We start from the raw sequence: 24,171 nt of genomic DNA, 5'->3' as shown, positions 1-24,171 counted from the left end.
TGGTAAATCCTGATTCCCCGCCACAGCACAGATAAGGATAGTTGAATTCTTGTAGAGTTTATGCAGTCGCTAGCATCCCCCCCGCTCCTCCCCCCTTCCTCCCTCCCCCGTCCTCCCCCCTCCTCCTCCCCGCTCCTCCCCCCTCCTCCCCCCTCCTTCCCTCCTTCCCCCTCTCCTCCCCTCCTCCCTCCCCCCTCCTCCCCTCTCCCCTCCTCCCCCCCTCCTCCCCCCTGCCCCCAACTTTCTATTCAGAGGCATACCAGTCAATGGATAGGTGCCTCCTTATTTCCCTACTCCTGCCCTCCCCCTCCTACCACCCACCAGTCCAGCCCTTATCGGTGTTGTCAAGTCATGATGGCAGGGGATATTTTAGGAGGAAAAACAGCTGGGCAAGCACTGGCCTCTTCAAACAATGAGCTACCGAGCAGCGGAGAAGGACAGAGACAGACGCTCGGAGCGGGCTGCAGGGGAAAGGGGAAACACAGGATTTAAAGGAGACTTGCTGGCGAAAGGGGCTTTTCCTATGCGGATATGATTACACACTGTAACACTGAAATAAGCTTCACAGAGGACTGCAGGGAGCTCTGAGGGAGAGGTCCTTAGAGACGAAGACAAACCGCAACCCAGCAACCCCCCCACCTCCCATCAAGCCCTCCGCAAACTGGCTGGTAAGTAAAAATATCCAGAATAAGTTAATTCTGTGCTGTATAAATGTGTAGCTGTAATGTGCCTTAAGAGTATATTGGAATATGCAATAGGGGCATCCAATCACATAATGAGAATGTGTAATGAGGGATATCAGAGTGGGTGGAGGTCACACTACAGCTTTACAAAGCCCTGGTCAGACCACGCCTGGAGTACCGTCAGCAGCTCTGGGCACTACCCCATATCCTAACATAGACTGGGATAGTAATAGAGTAAAGGGCAGAGAGGGGGATGTGTTTTTAAAGTGTGTTCGAGACTTTTCCAGGCCAACGAGGAAGGAGACATTGCTGGTTCTGGTTCTGGTGAAGGAGGTGGGTCAAGTGGATCAAGTGTCAGTAGGGAAGCATTTAGGGAACAGTGATCATAGCATCATAAGGTTTAGGTTAGACATGGAAAAGGACAAAGTGTAATCTCGTGTAGAGATTGAAAGAGGGCCAATTTTAATGGGTTGAGAATGGATCTAGTCCAGGTAAATTGGAAGCAAATATTGGCAGGCAAAACTATAACAGAACAATGGGCTGCCTTTACAATAGAGATGGTTCAGATACAGTTGAGGTACATTAACATGAGGGGGGAAGGTAGGGCAATCAAAGCCAGAGATAGAGAGTAAGAAGAAGCAGGGTGCGTATGACAGATGTCAGGTTGATAATACAAGTAATAACCAGGCTGAATATAGAAAGTTCAGAGGGGAATTAATAAGGAAATAAGAAAAGCAAAGAGAGAGTATGAGAAGAGACTGGCAGCTAACACAAAAGGGAATCTAATACTCTTCTGTAGGCATACAGATAATATAACGGTAGCAACAGTATGGGTGAGGTGATTAGGGACCAAAAAGGAGACCTGTGCATGGAGGCAGAGGGTATGGCTGAGGTACTAAATGTGTATTTTGCACCTGTCTCTACCAAGGAAGAAGATGCTGCCCAAGTCATAGTCAAAGAGGAGGTAGTTGAGCTGCCGAATGGGCTAAAAATGGATAAAGAATTATTAGAAAGGCTGGCTGTATTTAAAGTTGACAAGTCACCAGGACTGGACCAGATGCATCCGACGATACTGAGGAAAGTAAGGGTGGAAATTACGGAGGCACCAATCTTCCAATCCTTCTTAGATACAGGGGTGATGCCAGAGGACTGGAGAATTGTAAATGTTGCACCCTTGTTCAAAAAAGGGTGTAAGGACAAGCCCAGCAACTACAGGCCAGTCAGTTTAATCACAATGAGTGGGAAAGCTTTTAGAAATGATAATCTGGTAAAAAAAATTAACAGTCATCTGGACAAATGTGAATTAATTAAGGAAAACCAGCATGGAATTGTGAAGGGCAAATCAAGTTTAACTACCTTGATTGAGTTTTCTGATGAGGTAACAGAGAGGGTTGATGAGGGTAATGTGGTGGATGTGGACTTTCAAAAAGCATTGGATAAAGTGCCACTTAATAGGCTTGTCAGCAAAGTTAAATCCCATGCTTTCTTGAACCGCTGCAGTCCATGTGGGGTAGGTACACCCACAGTGCTGTTGGGAAGGGAGTTCCAGGATTTTGACCCAGCGACAGTGAAGGAACGGCAATATGGTTCCAAGTCAGGATGGTGTGTGACTTGGAGGGGAACTTGCAGGTGGTGGTGTTCCCATGTATTTGCTGCCCTTGTCCTTCCAGTTGGTAGAGGTTTGGAAGGTGCTGTCAAAGGAGCCTTGGTGCATTGCTGCAGTGCATCTTGTAGATGGTACACACTGCTGCCACTGTGCGTCGGTGGTGGAGGGAGTGAATGTTTGTAGATGGGGTGTCAATCAAGCGGGCTGCTCTGTCCTGGATGGTGTCGAGCTTCTTGAGTGTTGTTGGAGCTGCATCCATCCAGGCAAGTGGAGAGTATTCCATCACACTCCTGACTTGTGCCTTGTAGATGGTGAACAGGCTTTGGTCTGGAGGTGAGTTATTCGCCTCAGGATTCCTACCCTCTGACCTGCTCTTGTAGCCACGGTATTTATATGGCTACTCCAGTTCAGTTTCTGGTCAATGGTAGCCCCTAGGATGTTGATAGTGGGGGATTCAGCGATGGTAATGCCATTGAATGTCAAGGAGAGATGGTTAGATTCTCTCTTGTTGGAGATGGTCATTGCCTGACACTTGTGTGGCGCGAATGTTACTTGCCACTTATCAGCCCAAGCCTGGATATTGTCCCGGTCTTGCTGCATTTCGACATGGACTGCTTCAGTATCTGAGGAGTCACGAATGGTGCTGAACATTGTGCAATCACCAGTGAACATCCCCACTGTGACCTTATGATTGAAGGAAGGTCATTAATGAAGCAGCTGAAGATGGTTGAGCCTAGGACACTCCCCTGAGGAACTCCTGCAGTGATGTCCTGGAGCTCAGATGATTGACCTCCAACAACCACAACCATCTTCCTTTGCGCGAGGTATGGCTCCAGCCAACGGAGGGTTTTCGCCCGATTCCCATTGACCTTAGTTTTGCTAGGACTCCTTGATGTCATACTTGGTCAAATGCTGCCTTGATGTCAAGGGGAGTCACTTTCACCTCAACTCTTGAGTTTAGCTCTTTTGTCCATGTTTGAACCAAGGCTGTAATGAGGTCAGGAGCTGAGTGGCCCTGGCGGAACCCAAACTGAGCGTCACTGAGCAGGTTATTGCTAAGCAAGTGCTGCTTGATGGCACTGTTGATAACACCTTCCATCACTTTACTGATGATTGAGAGTAGGCTGATGGGGCGGTAATTGGCTGGGTTGGACTTGTCCTGCGTTTTGTGTACAGGACACATCTGGGTAATTTTCCACATTGCAGGGTAGATGCCAGTGTTGTAGCTGTACTGGAACAACTTGGCTAGGGGCGTGGCAAGTTCTGGAGCACAGATCTTCAGTACTATTGCCGGAATATTGTCAGGGCCCATAGCCTTTGCAGTATCCAGTGCCTTCAGTCGTTTCTTGATATCACGTCGAGTGAATCGAATTGGCTGAAGTCTGGCATCTGTGATGCTGGGGACTTCAGGAGGAGGCCGAGATGGATCATGAACTTGGCACTCCTGGCTGAAGATTGTTGCAAATGCTTCAGCCTTATCTTTCGCACTGATGTGCTGGGCTCTCCCATCATTGAAGATGGGGATATTTGTGGAGCCACCTCCTCCAGTTAGTTGTTTAATTGTCCACCACCATTTACGACTGGATGGAACAGGACCGCAGAGTTTCGATCTGATCCGTTGGTTATGGGATCACTTAGCTCTGTCTATTGCATGCTGCTTATACTGTTTGGCTTGCAAGTAGTCCTGGGTTGTAGCTTCACCAGGTTGACACCTCATTTTCAGGTATGCCTGGTGCTGCTCCTGGCATGCCCACCTGCACTCTTCATTGAACCAGGGTTGGTCTCCTGGCTTGATGGTAATGGTAGAGTGGGGGATATGCCGGGCCATGAGGTTACAGATTGTGGTTGAGTACAATTCTGCTGCTGCTGATGGCCCACAGCGCCTCATGGATGCCCAGTTTTGCATTGCTAAATCTGTTCAAAATCTATCCCATTTAGCATGGTGATAGTGCCACACAACACGGTGGAGGGTATCCTCAATGTGAAGGTGGGACTTCGTCTCCACAAGGACTGTGCAGTGGTCACTCCTACCAATACTGTCATGGACAGATGCATCTGCGGCAGGCAGATTGGTGAGGACGAGGTCAAGTATGTTTTCCCCTCTTGTTGGTTCACTCACCACCTGCCGCATACCCAGTCTAGCAGCTATGTCCTTTAGAACTCGGCCAGCTCGGTCAGTAGTGGTGCTACTGAGCCACTCTTGGTGATGGGCATCGAAGTCCCCCACCCAGAGTACATTCTGTGCCCTTGCCACCCTCAGTGCTTCCTCCAAGTGGTATTCAACATGGAGGAGTATTGACTCATCAGCTGAGGGAGGGCAGTAGGTGGTAATCAGCAAGAGGTTTTCTTGTCCATGTTTGACCTGATGCCATGAGACTTCATGGGGTCCGGAGTCGATGTTGAGGACTCCCAGGGCAATTCCCTCCCTACTGTATACCACTGTCTCGCCACCTCTGGTGGGTCTGTCCTGCCGGTGGGACAGGACATACCCGGGGATGGTGATGGCAGTGTCTGGGACATTGTCTGTAAGGTATGATTCCATGAGTATGACTATGTCAGGCTGTTGCTTGACTAGTCTGTGGAACAGCTCTCCCAACTTTGGCATAAGCCCCCAGATATTAGTAAGGAGGACTTTGCAGGGTCGACAGGGCTGGGTTTGCCGTTGTCGTTTCCGGTGCCTAGGTCGATGCCGGGTGGTCCGTCTGGTTTCATTCCTTTTTATTGACTTCGTAGCGGTTAGGTACAACTGAGTGTCTTGCTTGGCCATTTCAAAGGGCGTGTAAGAGTTAACCACATTGCTGTGGGTCTGGAGTCACATGTCGGCCAGACCAGGTAAGGACAGCAGATTTCCTTCCCTAAAGGACATTAGTGAACCAGATGAGTTTTTACAACAATCGAGAATGGTTTCATGGTCACCATTAGACTAGCTTTTTAATTCCAGATTTATTAATTGAATTCAAATTCCACCTTTTGCTGTGGTGGGATTTGAACCCATGTCCCCAGAGCAATACCCTGGGTCTCTGGGTTACTAGTCCAGTGACAATACTACTACACCACCGCGGAGGAGGGTATCAGAGTGTGTAATGAGGGGTTATGAGAGTGTGTAATGAAGGGTATCAGAGTGTGTAATGAGGGGTTATGAGAGTGTGTAATGAAGGGTACAGGGTGTATAATAAGGCGTGTCAAGGTGTGTAATGAGGGCACAGAGTATGTAATTGGGGGGTATCAGATTGCATAATGAGGTGGTTATGAGAGTATTTAATGAGGGGGTGTCAGGGTGTGAAATGAGGGGGGTATCAGGGTGTGTAATGAGGGGGGTATGAGAGTGTGTAATGAGGGGGTGTCAGGATGTGAAATGAGGGGGGTATCAGGGTGTGTAATGAGGGGGGTATGAGAGTGTGTAATGAGGGGGTGTCAGGATGTGAAATGAGGGGGGTATCAGGGTGTGTAATGAGGAGGGTATGAGAGTGTGTAATGAGGGGGTGTCTGGATGTGAAATGAGGGGGTATTAAGGTGTGTAATGAGGGGGTATCGGCATGTGTAATGAGGAGGGTATGAGAGTGTGTAATGAGGGGGTGTCTGGATGTGAAATGAGGGGGTATTAAGGTGTGTAATGAGGGGGTATCGGCATGTGTAATGAGGAGGGTATGAGAGTGTGTAAGGAGGGGTGTCAGGGTGTATAATAAGGGATGTCAGGGTGTGAAATGAGGGGGGTATCAGAATGTGTAATGAGTGGGTATTAAAGTGTGTGATGAGGGGGTATCAGGGTGTTTAATGATGGGTATCAAAGTTGCATTTATTGAGAGGCATCAGAGGTTGTGAGATTGTCCTCGAGACTATTTCCACTCCAAAGACTGGTTGATGGTGGGTGAGTGTCCGATTCCACTTACTGAGAATCAGCTTCCATTGAGGAATGAGGGAATGGAGGAATATGTCTGGAACAATGTGGATCAGCCATTACTGTCAACAGGTTTGAACTGATATCAGTAATGCCTGCATACCAGATGTGTGCCAGTGTTGGCTTTCAAAGTGGATTCTTGTCTGGGCAGTGTCAGAGCTGTTTGCAAAATTCACACTCCTCTGGTGCCTGAGGTAGTTAGAGCTTTGACAGCTGAATTGTACATGGTACAACAACATAACTTGCATTTATATAGCGCCCTTAGCTTAATATAATGTCCCAAGATGTTTCACAGGAGTGATTATCAAGCAAAATTCAACACCAAGTCACATATGGAGATGCTTGGAAGATGAGCAAAAGCTTGGTTAGAGAGGTAGGAGCATCTTAAAGGAGGAGAGAAAGAGGTTGCATGATTGAGGGTTTCAGCAGCAGATGGGCTGAGGCAGGGGCGGAGTTAGTCAATGTTACAAAGATGGAAGTAGGTGGTCATAGCGATGTGGTCGGAAGCTCACCTTGGGGTCAAAAATATAAGATTCATGGGAAAATACTGAGAAGTATAGATGAAGTGAGGGACCTTGGAGTGAATGTCCACAGATCCCAGAAGGTAGCAGGACAGGTCGATAAGGTGGTTAAGAAGGCATATAGAATCCTTTCCTTTATTAGCCGAGGTACAGAATATAAGAGCAGGGAGGTTATGCTGGAACTGTATAACTCATTTGTTAGGTCACAACTTGAGTACTGTGTGCAGTTCTGGTCACCTCATTACAGAAAGAATGTAATTGCACGAGAGAGGGTACAGAGGAGATTTACGAGGATGTTGCCAGAACTGGAAAAATGCAGCTATGAGGAAAGATTGGATAGGCTGGGGTTGTTCTCCTTGGAACAGAGAAGGCTGAGGGGAGATCTCATTGAAATGTACAAAATTGTGAGGGGCCTGGATAGAGTTGATGTAAAGGGCCTATTTACCTTAGCAGAGAGGTCAGTGAGAGGGGGCATAAATTTAAAGTGATTATTAGAAAGATTAGAGGGGAGATGAGGAAAATTATTTTCACCCAGAGGGTGGTGATGGTCTGGAACTCACTGCCTGATAGGGTAGTTGAGGCAGAAACCCTCAACTCATTTAAAAGGAGTCTGGATATGCACCTCAAGTGCCGTAATCTGCAGGGCTACGGACCAAATGCTGAAAGGTGGGATTAGAATGGGTGGAACGTCTTTTGGCTGGCACAGACACGATGGGCCAAGTGGCCTCTTTCTGTGCCGTAAACTTTGTATGATTCTATGATTCTACTGGATATTGGCTTTCACAGCCATCAGCAAAGGTGCACCAAGAGAAGACACCACCTAAATGGATTGTTTGCTGCCTGTCCATCATCTTTCATAGATGGAAAGATGTCAACCAAACAATAAAACCTACTGGAGTTTAGTTTAGTTTAGTTTAGTTTAGAGAGTTATTAGTTACTACCTCATAATCGCTAGTGCTGATCTCGCTTACATCTACCCTATCAAAGCCCTTCAAAATCTGAAAGATATTTATCAGGTCACCTCCTCTTAGCTCGCAAAGCCTCTTCAATCTTTCCCGATGAGTATAACCTCTCAGTTCTGATATAATTCTTGTACATCTTTTTTGCACCTTCCCAGTGCCTCCATATCTTTTTTCTTTCGCACATAAAACCTGGCAACTTCATTTTTATTCATACATGGGATGGGAATCGGATAAATACATGGAGAAAAATTTCAGGGATGTGGGGGAAGAGCGGGGGAGGGGGGCTAATGGGGCTGCTCTTCAAAAGAGCCAGCACATACTCGATGGGCTGAATGGCCTCCTTCTGTGCTGTACTATTCTACGATTCTATGTGATTTTTATTCACTAACACGACATGGGTGTTGCTGGCTAGGACAGCATTTATTGCCCATCCCTAATTTCCCTTCAGAAGGTGGTGGTGAGCTGCCTTCTTGAACCGCTGCAGTCCATGTGGGGTAGGTACACCCACAGTGCTGTTAGGAAGGGAGTTCCAGGATTTTGACCCAGCGACAGTGAAGGAACGGCGATATAGTTCCAAGTCAGGATGGTGTGTGACTTGGAGGGGAACTTTCAGGTGGTGGTGTTCCCATGCATCTGCTGCCTTTGTCCTTCTAGTTGGTAGAGGTCGCGGGTTTGGAAGATGCTGTTGATTCGTTGCAGTGCATCTTGTCGATGGTACACACTGCTGCCATATTCTTCCTTTCTCTTTTTTGATTGCGTTGGCTCTATAGTGAGGGCATTGGTTAACCCCCAACCCCCCCAACTCCTCCTCCACTCCAGCCCTCACCTCACAACCCCTGGTGACTACTCATCACATGTAGGTTGTGAATATGAGGAAGTACTTTTTTACACAGTGGGTGGTAATGATCTGGAACTTGCTGCCCACGAGGGTGGTGGAAGTGGAGACAATCAGTGACTTCAAGAGGAAGTTGGATGGCCACCTGAGAGAAATAGACTTGCAGAGCTACGGGGATCGAGCCAGGGAGTGGGACTGACTGTATAGCTCTGTGGAGAGCCGGCATGGACTCAATGGGCTGAATGTCCTCCTTTTGTGCCGTAAATGACAGATAGATAGATAGATAGATAGCGATCAGCCCAGGGGTGCTGAGGAAGATGTCAGGTTCCTACCCATTGCCTCAGCTGACACTCAGCCACTTAACACAGACCAGAATTTAAACCTGGAACTGTTCCTATAGGATACTGTTACCATTACACCATTGTTGTTCAAGCATAGAATCATCCAGCACAGAAGGAGGCCATTCGACTCATCATGCTTGTTCCAGCTCCTTAAAAGAGCTATGCAATTTGTACCACTCCCCTCTGCTCTTTCCCCCACTAACCCTGCAAATTTTGCCCCTTCAGGTATTTATCCAATTCCCTTTTCAACGTCGCTTTCAGGCAGTGCATTGCAGATTAACAACTTGCTGTGTAAAAACATTCTCCTTATCTCCCCTCTACTTCTTTTGCTCATTATTGTTTGAGAAAAGGTGTTAAATTTGTTGTGCATTTATTGTTCTCAGGTGGATGCCCAAAGGAGACTCATTCAATTGTCACGGCCCTTAAGTATTCTTCACCAATGGATGTGTTTGGTGGAGCCCCAAGATTCTTGGCTTATCCCAAAACATTCACTGTGCCAAACGGGGCAGACGCAGTTCTTAAGTGCCAGATCGCAGGAGACCCTCGACCGACAGTGATCTGGGAGAGGGACAAGGCCCAGATCTCTCCTTCCGGCCGCTACCGGTTCCTGGAGGATGGAAATGTCTACAATCTCGTGGTCTCACAGGCACGGGTGGAGGACAGTGGGCAGTACATCTGTAAGGCCAAGAACGGCGTGGGAGAGACCTATGCCGCAGCTACCCTCAAGGTGGAGGAGGGGGACGGACACCCCGAGAACAAGCCAGCCTTCCTGGTCAAGCCCAGCTCAGCCAGAGTGGCCCGAGGCGACAATGTGGTCTTCAACGGCCAATTGGCTGGGCACCCAATGCCCTCGGTGACCTGGGAGAAGGATGGCAAGAAGCTGGGTGAGATCTTTGAGTGTGGGCACTTCAGCGAGGGCACTGAGGGCGAGGGATGGCACCACCTGAAGATCTTCAATACCCGGATACCCGATGCGGGCGTGTACCTCTGCAAGGCGCGCAACGCTTTTGGTGAAACCATGGCGGCAGCGGTTCTCCTAGTGGACCCTGGCACCCATGGCCATGACGCGGGATCCCCTGCTGACCCTGTCGCTGGTCACCCCAGTGCCAATGGCACCCAGAATGGTGAGGGGCCGGATGGCCGCAGGCACCCCCACGAGGCACGGCACGAGAGGAAGCACCGGAACCGGCACCGCAACACCCACGAGCCGCAGCCAGCCTCCAGGAGCACCCGCCAGAACCGGGCCAACGACAACATGCCACGACTCTCCAAAGTCAAAGTGTTCTCCGTGACAGAAGGCAAGCACGCCAAGTTTCGCTGCTACGTCACCGGGAAACCCAAGCCCGAGATCATCTGGAGGAAAGATGGCAGGCTGATCGCCCCTGGTAGGCGTCACCTCCTCTACGAGGACAGGGAGGGCTACTTTATCCTCAAGGTGCTGTACTGCAAGCAGCAGGATAATGGCCTCTATGCCTGCGCAGCCTCCAATGCAGCTGGTCACACACTCAGCTCAGTCCTGCTCAATGTCAAAGGTAACAGTCAGCATTAATTTGTATGAATCTCTTCCCAATGAGGCATGATGGGAGTGGGAAAAACACAAGTGTTTTTATCTTACTGGGATCATGGAGTCTAACCTTTGTGTGAAGAAGTGTTTCCTGACATCACGGCTCTAATTTTAACGTTCTGCCCCCTTGTTCTGAACTCCCCCCATCAGAGGAAATAGTTTCTCTCTATCTACCCTATCAAATCATTTCATTCTCTTAAACACCTCCATTAGACCATCCATTAATCTTCTATACTCGAGGGAATACAAGCCTTGCCTACACAACCCATCCTCATAATTTAACCCTTTTAGCCCCGCCAGCATTCTGGTGAATCTGTGCTGCACTTTGTGAGGTGCTGTGCCCAGAACTGATTGCACTTACTCCAGGCAGGGTCTAACGAGAGAGTGAGACAGCATTGACCACAGAGAAAATCTATCCTTGATTGTGATTTCTTTTTTAATTGAATATATTGAAGGGCCCATAGTGCAGGACAGTGAAGGATATATTGGTCTTAGAGGGAGTCCAGTGTAGATTTACCAGAATGATACCTGGACTTCAAGGGTTAAATTACAAAGAGAGATTAAACAAACTCGAGTTATATTCCCTGGAATTTAGCAAGTTAAGGGGTGATTTGATCGAGGTTCCAAAGATATTAAGGGGAACAGACAGGGTAGATAGAGAGAAACTATTTCCACTCGTTGGGGAATCTGGGATGAGGGGACATAGTCTAAAAATTAGAGCCAGGTATTTTTGGAGTGAAATTCGGAAACGCGTCAACACACAAATTGTCGTAGAAGTTTGGAACTCTCTTCTGAAAACAGTAATTGATGCCAGATCAATTGCTAATTTTAAATGTGAGATTGATAGATCTTTGTTAATGAAAGGTATTCAGGATATGGGAAAAGGTGAGTATATGGAATTAGGTCACTGATCAGCCATGATCTCATTGAATGGTGGAACAGGCTTGAGGGGCTGAATGGCCTCCTCCTGTTCCACTGACAAGGTTGCAAAAGAACAAAGAACAGTACAGCACAGGAAGAGGCCATTTGGCCCTCCAAGCCTGCGCCGATCTTGATGCCTGCCTAAACTAAAACCTTCTGCACTTCCGAGGCCCGTATCCCTCTATTCCCGTCCTATTCATGTATTTGTCAAGATGCCTCTTAAACGTCACTATCATACCTGCTTCTACCACCTCCCCCGGCAGCAAGTTCCAGGCACTCACCACCGTCTGTGTAAAAACTTGCCTCGCACATCCCCTCTAAACTCTGCCCCTCGCACCTTAAACCTATGTCCCCTAGTAACTGACTCTTCCACCCTGGGAAAAAGCTTCTGACTATCCACTCTGTCCGTGCTGCTCACAACTTTGTAAACCTGGTAGGAGACAAGGTGCCTAGTTCCCCTGTGGTGGGGCCAGATAGATCTACTCTCCAAGCAGCCTCCGTCCTTGCAGTAAAGATACTGCCACAAGTGCTTTCCCAAGTCTGAAGCACTCTGGGCTGTTCACCATGTTAATGATACTGATTAAATATAAGTTGGTTATGACGACCTCATTAGCTTTTCACAAATATATGTACGGATGTTCACTGATGACTACACAGTGTTCAGTACCATTTGCAACTCTTCAGGTAATGAAGCAGTCCGTGTTTGCATGCAAGACCTGAACATCAGGCTTGGGCTGATAAATGGCAAGTAACACTTGCACCACACAAGTGCCAGGCAATGACCATCTTCAACAAGAGAGAATCTAATCATCTCCCAGAATCACAGAATTGTTACAGCGCTGAGGGAGGCCATTCAGCCCATCGTGCCTGCACCGGCTCTCTCGCCTTCTCCCTGTAACCCTGCACATTTTTCCTTCTCATATAAATGTCTAATTCCCTTTTGAATGCTTCAATTGAGCCTACCTCCACCACACACTCAGGCAGCGCATTCCAGACCTTAACCACTCGCTGCGTGAAAAAGTTTTTCCTCATGTCGCTTTTGCTTCTCTTACCAATTACTTTAAAGCTGTGCCCTCTCGTTCTCTAGTGGGAACAGTTTCTCTCTATCTATTCTGTCCAGACCCCTCATGATTTTGAATACCTCCATCAAATCGCCTCTCAGCCTTCTCTTCTCCAAGGAAAACAGTCCTAACTTCTCCAATCTATCTTCATAACTGAAATTCCTCATCCCTGGAACCATTCTAGTGAATCTTTTCTGTACTCTCTCCAATGCCCTCATGTCTTTCCTCAAGTGTGGCGCCCAGAATTGGATGCAATACTCCAGCTGAGGCCGAACTAGTGTCTTATACAAGTTCAACATAACTTCCTTGTTCTTATACTCTATGCCCCTATTAATAAAGCCCAGGATACTGTATGCTTTATTAACTGCTCTCTCAACCTGTCCTGCCACCTTTAATGACTTATGCACATATACACCCAGGTCCCTCTGCTCCTGTACCCCCGTTAGAATTGTACCCTTTATTTTATATTGTCTCTCCATGTTCTTTGTACCAAAATGAATCACTTCACATTTATCTGCATTGAACTTTGTCTGCCACCTGTCTGCCCATTCCACCAACTTGTCTATGTCCTTTTAGAGTTCTACACTATCCTCCTCACAGTTCACAATGTTTCCAAGTTTCGTATCATCGACAAACTTTGAAATTGTGCCCTGTACACCAAGGTCTCGGTCATTAATATATATCAGGAAAAGCAAGAGTCCCAACACTGACCCCTGGGGAACTCCACTACAAACCTTCCTCCCGTCCGAAAAACATCCATTAACCGCTACACTTTGTTTCCTGTCAGTCAACTAATTCGTCTCCATGTTGCTACCGTCCCTTTTATTCCATGAGCTATAACTTTGCTCACAAGTCTGTTGTGTGTCACTGTATCAAATGCCTTTTGAAAGTCCATATACACTACATCAACAGCATTGCCCTCATCAACCCTCTCTGTTACCTCCTCAAAAAACTCCAGCAAGTTAGTCAAACATGATTTTCCCTTAAGAAATCCATGCTGGCTTTCTTTAATGAATCCGCATTTATCCATGTGACAATTAATTTTGTCCTGAATTATTCTTTCTAGAAGTTTCCCACCACCTAAGTTAAACTGACTGGCCTGTAGTTGCTGGGCTTATCTTTACACCCTTTTTGATCAAGGGTGTAATGTTTTGCAATTCTCCAGTCCTCTGACACCACCCCTGAGACTAAGAAAAACTGAAAAATTATGGCCAATGCCTCTGTGATTTCCACCCTCACTTCCCTCAGTATCATTGGATGTATCTCATCCGGTCCTGGTGCTTTATCAACTTTAAGTACAGACAGCCTATCTAATACCTCCTCTTTATCAATTTTAAACCCTCTCATGTCTGACTTACCTCCTATTTCAACATTGCCTGGGTTGCATCTTCTTCCTTGGTAAAGACAAATGCAAAGTATTCATTTATCCCCTTGGCATTCAATAGCATCACCATCACTATCAACAACCTGGGAGTTACCAATGACCTGAAACTGAACTGGACCAGCCACATAAATACTGTGACTACAAAAGCAGGTCAGAGGCTAGGAATTTTGCAGCGAGTAACTCACGTCCTGACTCCCCAAAGTCTTTCCACGATCTACAAGGCACAAGTCAGGAGTGTGATGGAATACTCTCCACTTGCCTGGATGGGTGCAGCTCCAACAACACTCAGGAAACTTAACACCATCCAAGACAAAGCAGCCCGCTTGGCTGACACCCCATCCACCACCTTAAACATTCACTCCCTCCACCACCAACGCACGGTGGCAGCAGTGTGTACTATCTGCAATATGCACTGCAGCGACTCACCAAGGCTCCTTAGACAGCACCTTCCAAACCCACGACCTCTACACCTAGAAGGACAAGGGCAGCCAATACATGGGAACGTCACCACCTGCAAGTTTCCCTCCAAGTCACACACCATCCTTACTTGGAACTATATCACCGTTCCTTCACTGTCACTGGGTCAAAATCCTGGAACTCCCTTCCTAACGGCACTGTGGGTGTACCTACCTCACACGGACTGCAGCGGTTCAAGAAGGCAGCTCACCACCACCTTCTCAAGGGCAATTAGGGATGGACAATAAATGCTGGCCTGGCCAGTGTCGCCCACATCCCATGAATGAATAATAAATAGTTGTTGTTTATAAGTTAGGTGGTAAGAAATCTAAGTTGTTGTTATAATGACCAGCTTAGCTAATCCTCTTTGTCTCCTCTCCAGAACCTCACATCAAGTTTAAGACTCAGCTGCAAGATGTCGAGGTGAATGAAAGGGAGCAGGCCATCCTAGAGTGTGAGGTACCGGGTGACTCAGTCCCAGCTGTCTGGTACCTTGAAGACCGCAAGTTACATGCCAGCGCCAAGTACATCATCGAGCAGCAGGGCACCCTGCGCCGTCTCACCATCAAGGACATAACCATGGACGATGACGGCATTTATCTCTGCGAGATGCAAGATGGCGGCAGAAGCATCGCTGAAGTGGCAGTAAAAGGTAAGCGGCAGAAAGCCCTTGGAGTGGGTGCAGCCTCGCTGCTGGCATGTGTTGGCAGAGTATGGTCAGCGCCAAGGTAGGGGGATCCCCACCCACCAGTCAAACGTCTAGTTAATGCCCCAACAGGTTCTGGTACCACCATCAGGATTGGCAGTGCCTATTGGCTTCTCTTGTGACTGAACGTCCCTTAAACGTGACTGGATTCTTTCAGGGATCTGAGGTCGGATGGGGTTCCATATTCACCATCTGTCCCAGGCTCTGCGCTAGCCAGTGTAATCTGTGTCTTTGCTGTCAATCAAGACTCAATGGGTCGCACTCTCGTCTCTGAGTCAGAAGATCATGGGTTCAAGTCCCACTCCAGAGACGGGCATAAAAATCTATACTGTCAGAGGGTCAGTACTGAGGGAGTGCTGCACTGTCGGAGGGTCAGTACTGAGGGAGTGCTGCACTGTCGGAGGGTCAGTACTGAGGGAGTGCTGCACTGTCAGAGGGTCAGTACTGAGGGAGTGCTGCACTGTCAGAGGGTCAGTACTGAGGGAGTGCTGCACTGTCAGAGGGTCAGTACTGAGGGAGTGCTGCACTGTCAGAGGGTCAGTACTGAGGGAGTGCTGCACTGTCAGAGGGTCAGTACTGAGGGAGTGCTGCACTGTCGGAGGGTCAGTACTGAGGGAGTGCTGCACTGTCGGAGGGTCAGTACTGAGGGAGTGCTGCACTGTCAGAGGGTCAGCACTGAGGGAGCACTGCACTGTCAGAGGGTCAGTACTGAGGGAGTGCTGCACTGTCAGAGGGTCAGTACTGAGGGAGCACTGCACTGTCAGAGGGTCAGCACTGAGGGAGCACTGCACTGTCGGAAGGTCAGTACTGAGGGAGTGCTGCACAGTCGGAGGGACAGTACTGAGGGAGTGCTGCACTGTCAGAGGGTCAGTACTGAGGGAGTGCTGCACTGTCAGAGGGTCAGTACTGAGGGAGTGCTGCACTGTCAGAGGGTCAGTACTGAGGGAGTGCTGCACTGTCGGAGGGTCAGTACTGAGGGAGTGCTGCACTGTCAGAGGGTCAGTACTGAGGGAGCACTGCACTGTCAGAGGGTCAGCACTGAGGGAGCACTGCACTGTCGGAAGGTCAGTACTGAGGGAGTGCTGCACAGTCGGAGGGACAGTACTGAGGGAGTGCTGCACTGTCAGAGGGTCAGTACTGAGGGAGTGCTGCACTGTCAGAGGGTCAGTACTGAGGGAGTGCTGCACTGTCAGAGGGTCAGTACTGAGGGAGTGCTGCACAGTCGGAGGGACAGTACTGAGGGAGTGCTGCACTGTCAGAGGGTCAGTACTGAGGGAGTGCTGCACTGTCAGAGGGTCAGTACTGAGGGAGTGCTGCACTGTCAGAGGGTCAGTACTGAGGGAGTGCTGCACTGTCAGAGGGTCAGTACTGTGGGAGTGCTGTACTGTCAGAGGGTCAGTACTGAGGGAGCACTGCACTGTCAGAGGGTCAGCACTGAGGGAGCACTGCACTGTCAGAGGGTCAGTACTGAGGGAGTGCTGCACAGTCGGAGGGACAGTACTGAGGGAGTGCTGCACTGTCAGAGGGTCAGTACTGAGGGAGTGCTGCACTGTCAGAGGGTCAGTACTGAGGGAGTGCTGCACTGTCAGAGGGTCAGTACTGAGGGAGTGCTGCACTGTCAGAGGGTCAGTACTGAGGGAGTGCTGCACTGTCAGAGGGTCAGTACTGAGGGAGTGCTGCACTGTCAGAGGGTCAGTACTGAGGGAGTGCTGCACTGTCGGAGGGTCAGTACTGAGGGAGTGCTGCACTATCAGAGGGTCAGTACTGAGGGAGTGCTGCACTGTCAGAGGGTCAGTACTGAGGGAGTGCTGCACTGTCAGAGGGTCAGTACTGAGGGAGTGCTGCACTGTCAGAGGGTCAGTACTGAGGGAGTGCTGCACTGTCGGAGGGTCAGTACTGAGGGAGTGCTGCACAGTCGGAGGGACAGTACTGAGGGAGTGCTGCACTGTCAGAGGGTCAGTACTGAGGGAATGCTGCACTGTCAGAGGGTCAGTACTGAGGGAGTGCTGCACTGTCAGAGGGTCAGTACTGAGGGAGTGCTGCACAGTCGGAGGGACAGTACTGAGGGAGTGCTGCACTGTCAGAGGGTCAGTACTGAGGGAGTGCTGCACTGTCAGAGGGTCAGTACTGAGGGAGTGCTGCACTGTCGGAGGGACAGTACTGAGGGAGTGCTGCACTGTCAGAGGGTCAGTACTGAGGGAGTGCTGCACTGTCGGAGGGTCAGTACTGAGGGAGTGCTGCACTGTCGGAGGGTCAGTACTGAGGGAGTGCTGCACAGTCGGAGGGTCAGTACTGAGGGAGTGCTGCACTGTCGGAGGGTCAGTACTGATGGAGTGCTGCACTGTCGGAGGGTCAGTACTGAGGGAGTGCTGCACTGTCGGAGGGTCAGTACTGAGGGAGTGCTGCACTGTCAGAGGGTCAGTACTGAGGGAGTGCTGCACTGTCAGGAGGGTCAGCAATGAGGGAGTGCTGCACTGTCGGAGGTCCCCACAACAAACATCACATTGCAGTTGTGGGAGCTTGCAGTGTGCAAATTGCCATTGAAAGATGGCACCTCTGACAGTGCAGCACTGCCTCAGTACTGCACTGGGAATATCAGCCTGGTCTTTGCACTCAAGTCTCTGGAGTGGGTCTTGAAGCCACAACCTTCTGAGGCAGAGGTGAGCGTGCTGCACACCGAGATACAGCTGAGGAGAATGAGCTTCAAAATTAGCCCAGGTGTGAGGATTTATTTTAATAGCTGAAAATCTTCACCACTCCCCTCACCCCCATTCCCCCAAGGTAAAATTGTGAAGCGGTTACCACGGAAACTGGATGTGGCAGAGGGGGAGAATGCAGCCTTCTGCGTAGATTTAGATGAGGAGAATCTGGAGGTGTCCTGGTACAAGGATGGGGAGCTGCTGAGTGAGTCCCACAAGACCATCATCAAGTCCTTTGGGAAGACACACATCCTGGTCTTTGTCAACGCCACGACGGATGATTCCGGCATCGTCACCTTCGTAATCAGCGACTCCAAGTCATCGTCCCAGCTCCGAGTGAAACGTAAGTTGCCCAAAGCCAGAGTGAGTGATCAATGTCGAGCAGAATCAGCAGCCTCACCGTCCCAATTTACACCAAGCAATACGGCTGCCGCCATTTTGAAAGGGGTCGTCCGATAGGTGTCCAAAATTCTGCCTGTCAACGTAGGAACAGGGGGAGGCCATTCAGCCCCTTGAACTTGTCTGCCATTCCATTAGATCATGGTTGATCTGTATCTTAACTCCATCCACCCACCTTGCTTCCTTAACCCTGAATCCCCTTTCCCAACAAAAATCTATCAGTCTCAGTTTTGACGTTTTCAATTGACCCTCAGCCTCAACAGCTTTTTGGGGGAAGACACTTCCAGATTTCCACTCCCCTATGTGTGAAGAAGTGTTTCCTGACATCACCCCTGAATGGACTGGCTCTAATTTTTAAGGTTCTGCCTTAAGGACTCCCCCCACTAGCGGAAATATATTCTCTCTGTCTACCCTATAAACTCCTTTAATCATCTTCAGCACCTCAATGAGATCAGCCTTTAATCTTCTACACTTGAGGGAATAGAAGCCCAGTCTATGTAGCCCGTCATCATACTTTAACCCTTTTAGCACCGGTACCATTTTGGTGAATCTGTGCTACACCCACTTCAAGGCCAACATATCTTTCTTGAGATATGGTGCAGTTTCAGGCAATAGGCTGCCAGTTAGTATGCAAATAGGGGTCCTCGCCACCAGACTGGGAGGCTGATCAGCATGTTCCCCATGTCCCTGTGCCCAAAATGGACCCCCTTTTGTATTCTCGACAACACAGAATGTACCACCTGACCTGATGGGCTACAGTCCTGCCCTGGGAATGGACGTCATGGTCACGGGCCCCGTATCCAAGGCTTGAGCCCATAATCTAGGCTGTCACTTCCACTGACTGAAGCAATGGAAGAAAAGTCCGACTGTATCTATAAACGGAGAGCCATTCCACTAGATTATCGCCCAGACGGTGTAGATGTGAATCCAGCCTGGGCTCGCACAAGTACAATGACAGAAGAGCGTAAGAAATTGCAGTAGGAGTAGACCATACAGTCCCCGTGAGCTTGCTTTGGCACTCAATACGATCAAGGCTGTTCTTCTGCCTCAACTCCACTATCCTGCCCACTCCCCATATCCCTTGATTCCCTGAGAGACCAAAGATCTATCTATCCCAGCCTTAAATATATTCAACGATGGAACATCCACAACCCTCTGGGGTAGAGAATTCCAAAGATTCACAACCCTTTGAATGAAGAACTCTCTCCCCATCTCAGTCCTAAATGATCGTTCCCTTATCCTGAGGCTGTGCCCCCGTGTTCTAGATTGCCCAGCCAGAGAAAACATCCTCTCAGTGTCTACTCTGTCAAACCCCTTCAGAATCTTTCAATGAGATCACCTCTCATTCTTCTAAACTCCAGACAGTATAGGCCCAATTTACTCAGCCTCTCATCATAGGACAACCCCCTCATCCCAGGAACCAACCTAGTGAACCTTCCCAGTACTGCCTCCAAGACAAGAATATCCTTCCTTGGATATGGTGACCAAAACTGCCCACAGTACACCAAAGGCCTATATGACCTCTTGGCTGAAAGTTGCTGTTACTGAGGCTGTGAGGAAGTTACATTAAACCTTTGATAAATCACTGGTTAGGCCACAGCTGAAGTACTGCGTACAGTTCTGGTCATTACATTACAGGAAGGACATAATTGCTCTGGAGAGAGTACAGAGGAGATTTACAAGAATGTTGCCAGGGCTTGAATGTTGAAGCTATGAGGAAAGATTGGATAGGCTAGGGATGTTTTCCTTAGAACAGAGGAGGCTGAGGGGTGACTTAATTGAGGAGTACAAAATTATGAGGGGCCTAGATAGAGTAGACAGGAAGGACCTCTTTCCCCTAGCAGAGAGGTCAATTACCAGGGGGCACAGATTTAAGGTGACTGGTAGAAGGATTAGAGGGGACATGAGGGGAAAACTTTTTCACCCAGAGGGTGGTGGGTGTCTGGAATTCACTGCCAGGAACGGTGGTGGAGGCAGAAACCCTCAACTCATTTCAAAGGTGCTGTAACCTGCAAGGCGACGGACCAGGTGCTGGAAGGTGGGATTAGATTGGGCGGCTAGTTTTTTTCAGCCAGCGCAGACACGATGGGCTGAATGGCCTCCTTCTGTGCTGTAACTTTTCTATAGTTATATGGTTCTAATTCTGGGAACCCCACACTTTGGGAAGGATGTCAAGGTCTTGGAGAGAGTGCAAAGGAGATTTACTGGAATGATACCAGGGATGAGGGAGTTCAGTTAATGTGGAGAGACTGGAGAAGCTGCGATTGTTCTCCTTACAGCAGAGAGGGTAAGTTTAAGATAATTGGGAAAGTTATAAGGGAGGAGATGTGGAGAAATTTTTTTACATATGATTTGAATGGCCTCCTTCTGTGCTGTAGGATTCCATATTCGTGGAATCAACCCCAGCAAGTACTTAGGTCAGGAGGAGAGGAAAAGGTCTCGGAAGAGATGAATCTTCAGATCGGACATTCTCCTTTGCGTGCCATTTTGTTTTCAAATCTCTCCATGCCCTCACCCCCTCCCTATCTCTGTAACCTCCTCAAGCCCCACAACCCTCCGAGATCTCTGCACTCCTCCAATTCTGGACACTTGAGCATCCCCAATTTTAATCACTCCACCACTGGTGGCCGTGCCTTCAGCAGCCTGGGCCCTAAGCTCTGGAATTCTCTCCCTAAACCTCTCCATCTCTCTCTCCTCCATTAAGCCGCTCCTTAAAACCTACCTCTTTGGCCAAGCTTTTGGTCACCTGTCTTAATATTTCTTATGTGGCTCCGTGTCAGATTTGTCAGATAACACTGCTGCGAAGCGCCTCGGGATGTTTTACAACATTTAAAAGGCGCTATGTAAATGCCAGTTGTTGTTGTGTGTTTTCTCTCTTTTAGCCAGGAGGCAGATGCCTCCAGGTGCCCCAGTGAACGTACGGATGAACTGCGAAAAGCCCAATGCTGCCTCACTGCTCTGGGCATCACCACTTGACTGCCAGAGGAACTGGGTGACGGGTTATGTGATCGAGCGGCAGGAGCTGGGTGCTGAGGAGTGGGTCCGCTGCCTGACCACTGAGGCCAGCACGGCAGTGGAGATCCTGGGAGAGAGCGTTCCCGCCGAGGCTCGCTACCGATTTCGGGTTTGCTCCCTCAACAACTACGGGAAGAGCGAGCAGGTGGAGTTCCCTGGAGTGGTCCATCTGGGTAAGAGGTGGGACGGTGAAGGGGTGGGGAGGTGGGGCGAAGGCAGAGGCTGGGGGTGGGAGAGAGGAAAAGGGGTCAAGTCCTGGAGCAGGGCTGTAATATTCTGCATCCTTTCCACTCACCCTATTCCAGGGGCAGAGTAGAGCAATTATTCAAGAAGGGAAAGACACAGGGCTGGATTTTGCAGTCAGCGGCAAAGAAACAGCACTCATAAAGATCTCGCAATCTCTGTGGCATGCATTTCCCCTTCCCCAGTGGAAGTTTATATCTGGTTCCAAGTCAAGGGGATCTCCAGGCATGTAGCAGCAATGATGTCAGCAAGCAGTAAGCAACCAATCACACAGAAGTATTCTCACAGACAGCAAGCCAGGAAGTTAAAAGCACTTTTCTCTTCACTTTTAATTTAAATTTTCAGATAGTGAAATAAATGATTTTGATTGGATACAGATTGGTGCTAAAATATCATAAACAAACTTTAAAAAATGTTAAAAATAAGGAATTATTTTTATCATAATAGAGAAATTTGACATTCCACAAATATAATATTGGCTTTTCAGGACCAGAGAGGGTGTTCAATAGTAATTATGAAGTTACTACTCTGTTAAAAACCAGTTACACCTCATTCAACAAGGTGTCACTTTTTAAAGGGTGGTAAAATGAGACTAACAGCATAAGAGTGAAAGTTTTCAACAAATCTCACTGCTTACTTTACCACAGAAAGCAGTTGAGGCCAAAACATTGTTTATTTTTAAGAAGGAGTTAGATATAGCACTTGGGTCTAAAGGGATCAAAGGGTATGGGGTGAAGGCGGGAACAGGTTACTGAGTTGGATGATCAGCCATGATCATAATGAATGGCAGAGCAGGATTGAAGGGCCAAATGGCCTACTCCTGCTCCTATTTTCTATGTTTCTATGTTGCAGTCTGGGCAGACCTCAACAGTGCAACCGATATAAGAGCTCAGAATCACTGACAACAACTTAAGGATTTCCGCGCTATTCTACGCATGTGTGGACTCCAAAGGTTACTGTCAGTTTCAGTGGATTAATGGTGGCAAACGCTGATAGTTTCACCATCATTACCACCGGAAAAACTGGGCCATTGAGTTGCGGGAGAGTATATCACACGGTCCAGAGTAAAAGTGGTATTACAGGTACAGGAGCTGACACTGAGACACACACAGGCCATACCGTACCAAATGGGAGAGACTGTCACAGAGCTGACTATAACTGTTCCTCTCTTCCACCAGTGCCATCCGCCAGGATTCGCACTCACCTGAGTGACATGATAGTGAGTCAGGACACAGATGCAGAGTTTATCATCGAGCTGTCCACCTCAGTCCTCGGAACCTGGCACATGAAGGGACGGCAACTTCATGACGATGGAAGGTTCAAGATAGAGCAGTCGAGGTCTCATCACTCGCTGCTGATCAGAGGAGTCAAAGTGGAAGAGAACGAGTCGGAGATAACTTTTGTTGCTCATGGTGTGCGGGACTCTGCCATTTTGTTTGTCAAAGGTAAGATCAGTGTTCCCTTAAGAACTGCAGCCGGTCTCAGTGTGCGAGGGAATGAAAGAGGCCATTCAGCCCCTCTAGTCTGTTACATGTGAACAGGAGTTTTCTGTTTTCCTTGTTTTCAAATCCTCCCAAACCTTGCCTCTCTGTCCCTGTAATCTCCTTCAGCCCCACAACCCTCTCCAAGATCTCTGCGCTCCTCGAATTCTGGCTTCTTGCTCATCCCAGATTTCCCTTGCTCCACCATTGGAGGCCGCGCCTTCAGCGGCCTGGGGCCCTAAGCTCTGGAATTCCCTCCCTAAACCTCTCCGCCTCTCTCTCTCCTCCTTTAAGACACTCCTTAAAACCTCCCTCTTTGACCAGGCTTCTGGTCACCTGTCCTAATATCTCCTCATGTGGCTCGGAGTCAATACCCGTCCAGTTAAGTCTCCTGTGAAACGCCTTGGGATGTAAACGACTGTACAAATACACCTTGTTGTTGAAAGGCCACTCAGCCCCTCCATCCTGTTCCACAATTGGATTAGATCACAGCTGATCAACAACTCAGCCCCACTAGTCCACCTTTGACCCATATCGCTCAACACCCCTACCCTTAGGAGAAGGAAAATGGTCATGGAGGTTCTTGAGGTGAAACAGAATTGGCCAGAGCTTAAAAATCTGCAGATTGAACCTTGAGTACTGTTTTTATCTGCTTCACTTGCATTCCTTTTTCGGAAGAATTCAAAACACATTTTGGAAAATATTCTCAGACATAAATACAGTGGATTAACAGCGTGCAGTGATACAGCAAACCAAGATAACCTGACACAGTGCACATTTAGAAGCAAGAAGTGCTGCTGCCTTATCTTTGCACTTGGCTGCCCTCTGACTTTAAGATTAATTTTAATTACTTTAATCCTTAGCTATAACTCCACACTTTATGTTTGATCAGATACATTGGCAATGTGGGACGGGTGTGCCAGCATTTCGGGGGAGGGGAGGGCACTGTCTGTCAGCACACCGTCCTGGATCCACCCTAAATGCTTTTAGGAATCAATTGTGGCTCATTGAACAGAATTCTGAGTCAGAAGGTTGTGGGTTCCAGAGACTTGAGCACATAATCTAGGCTGACACTCCCGATGCAGTACTGAGGGAGTGAAGCACTGTCAGAGGTGCCGGCTTTCGGATGAGATATTAAAGTAAGGACCCATCTGCTCTCTCAGGTGGATGTAAAAGATCCCGCAACCATTATTTGGAAGAAGGCCAGTGGTGTTCTGCCTTAATTCATGCCCCCAGCCAACATCATTGAACAGATTATTTGGTCATTACCCCATTCGCCATCACCCCTGAGCTTGCTGGCCTACATGGGCTCTCGGTCAAGCAAGGTCTTGACTTTAAAATTCTCACCCTTGTTTTTAAATCCCTCCATGGTCTTACCCCCTCCCTATCTCTCTAA

The 24,171-nt window shown here is 48.6% G+C and overlaps 1 protein-coding gene across 4 annotated transcripts in view; it reads left to right on the top strand.

The window, feature by feature from the left end:
- Positions 1-252: 252 nt before the first annotated feature.
- The window catches only part of LOC137371842 (obscurin-like protein 1), a 127,936-nt gene continuing 104,017 nt past the window's right edge, over positions 253-24,171 (top strand). For all 4 annotated transcript variants that reach the window (XM_068034783.1, XM_068034781.1, XM_068034782.1 and 1 more), the window contains exons 1-6: positions 253-668; positions 9,230-10,378; positions 14,615-14,884; positions 17,720-17,980; positions 20,919-21,224; positions 22,473-22,739. In XM_068034783.1, coding sequence (XP_067890884.1) covers positions 9,286-10,378; positions 14,615-14,884; positions 17,720-17,980; positions 20,919-21,224; positions 22,473-22,739 — 2,197 coding nt within the window. In that variant the 5' untranslated portion in view covers positions 253-668; positions 9,230-9,285. The remainder of the gene's footprint in view (positions 669-9,229; positions 10,379-14,614; positions 14,885-17,719; positions 17,981-20,918; positions 21,225-22,472; positions 22,740-24,171) is intronic.

The sequence above is a fragment of the Heterodontus francisci genome, chromosome 7 (genome assembly GCF_036365525.1).
Source record: "Heterodontus francisci isolate sHetFra1 chromosome 7, sHetFra1.hap1, whole genome shotgun sequence".
Taxonomy (NCBI): Eukaryota; Metazoa; Chordata; class Chondrichthyes; order Heterodontiformes; family Heterodontidae; genus Heterodontus; species Heterodontus francisci.
This window is presented reverse-complemented; position numbering and strand designations above follow the sequence as displayed.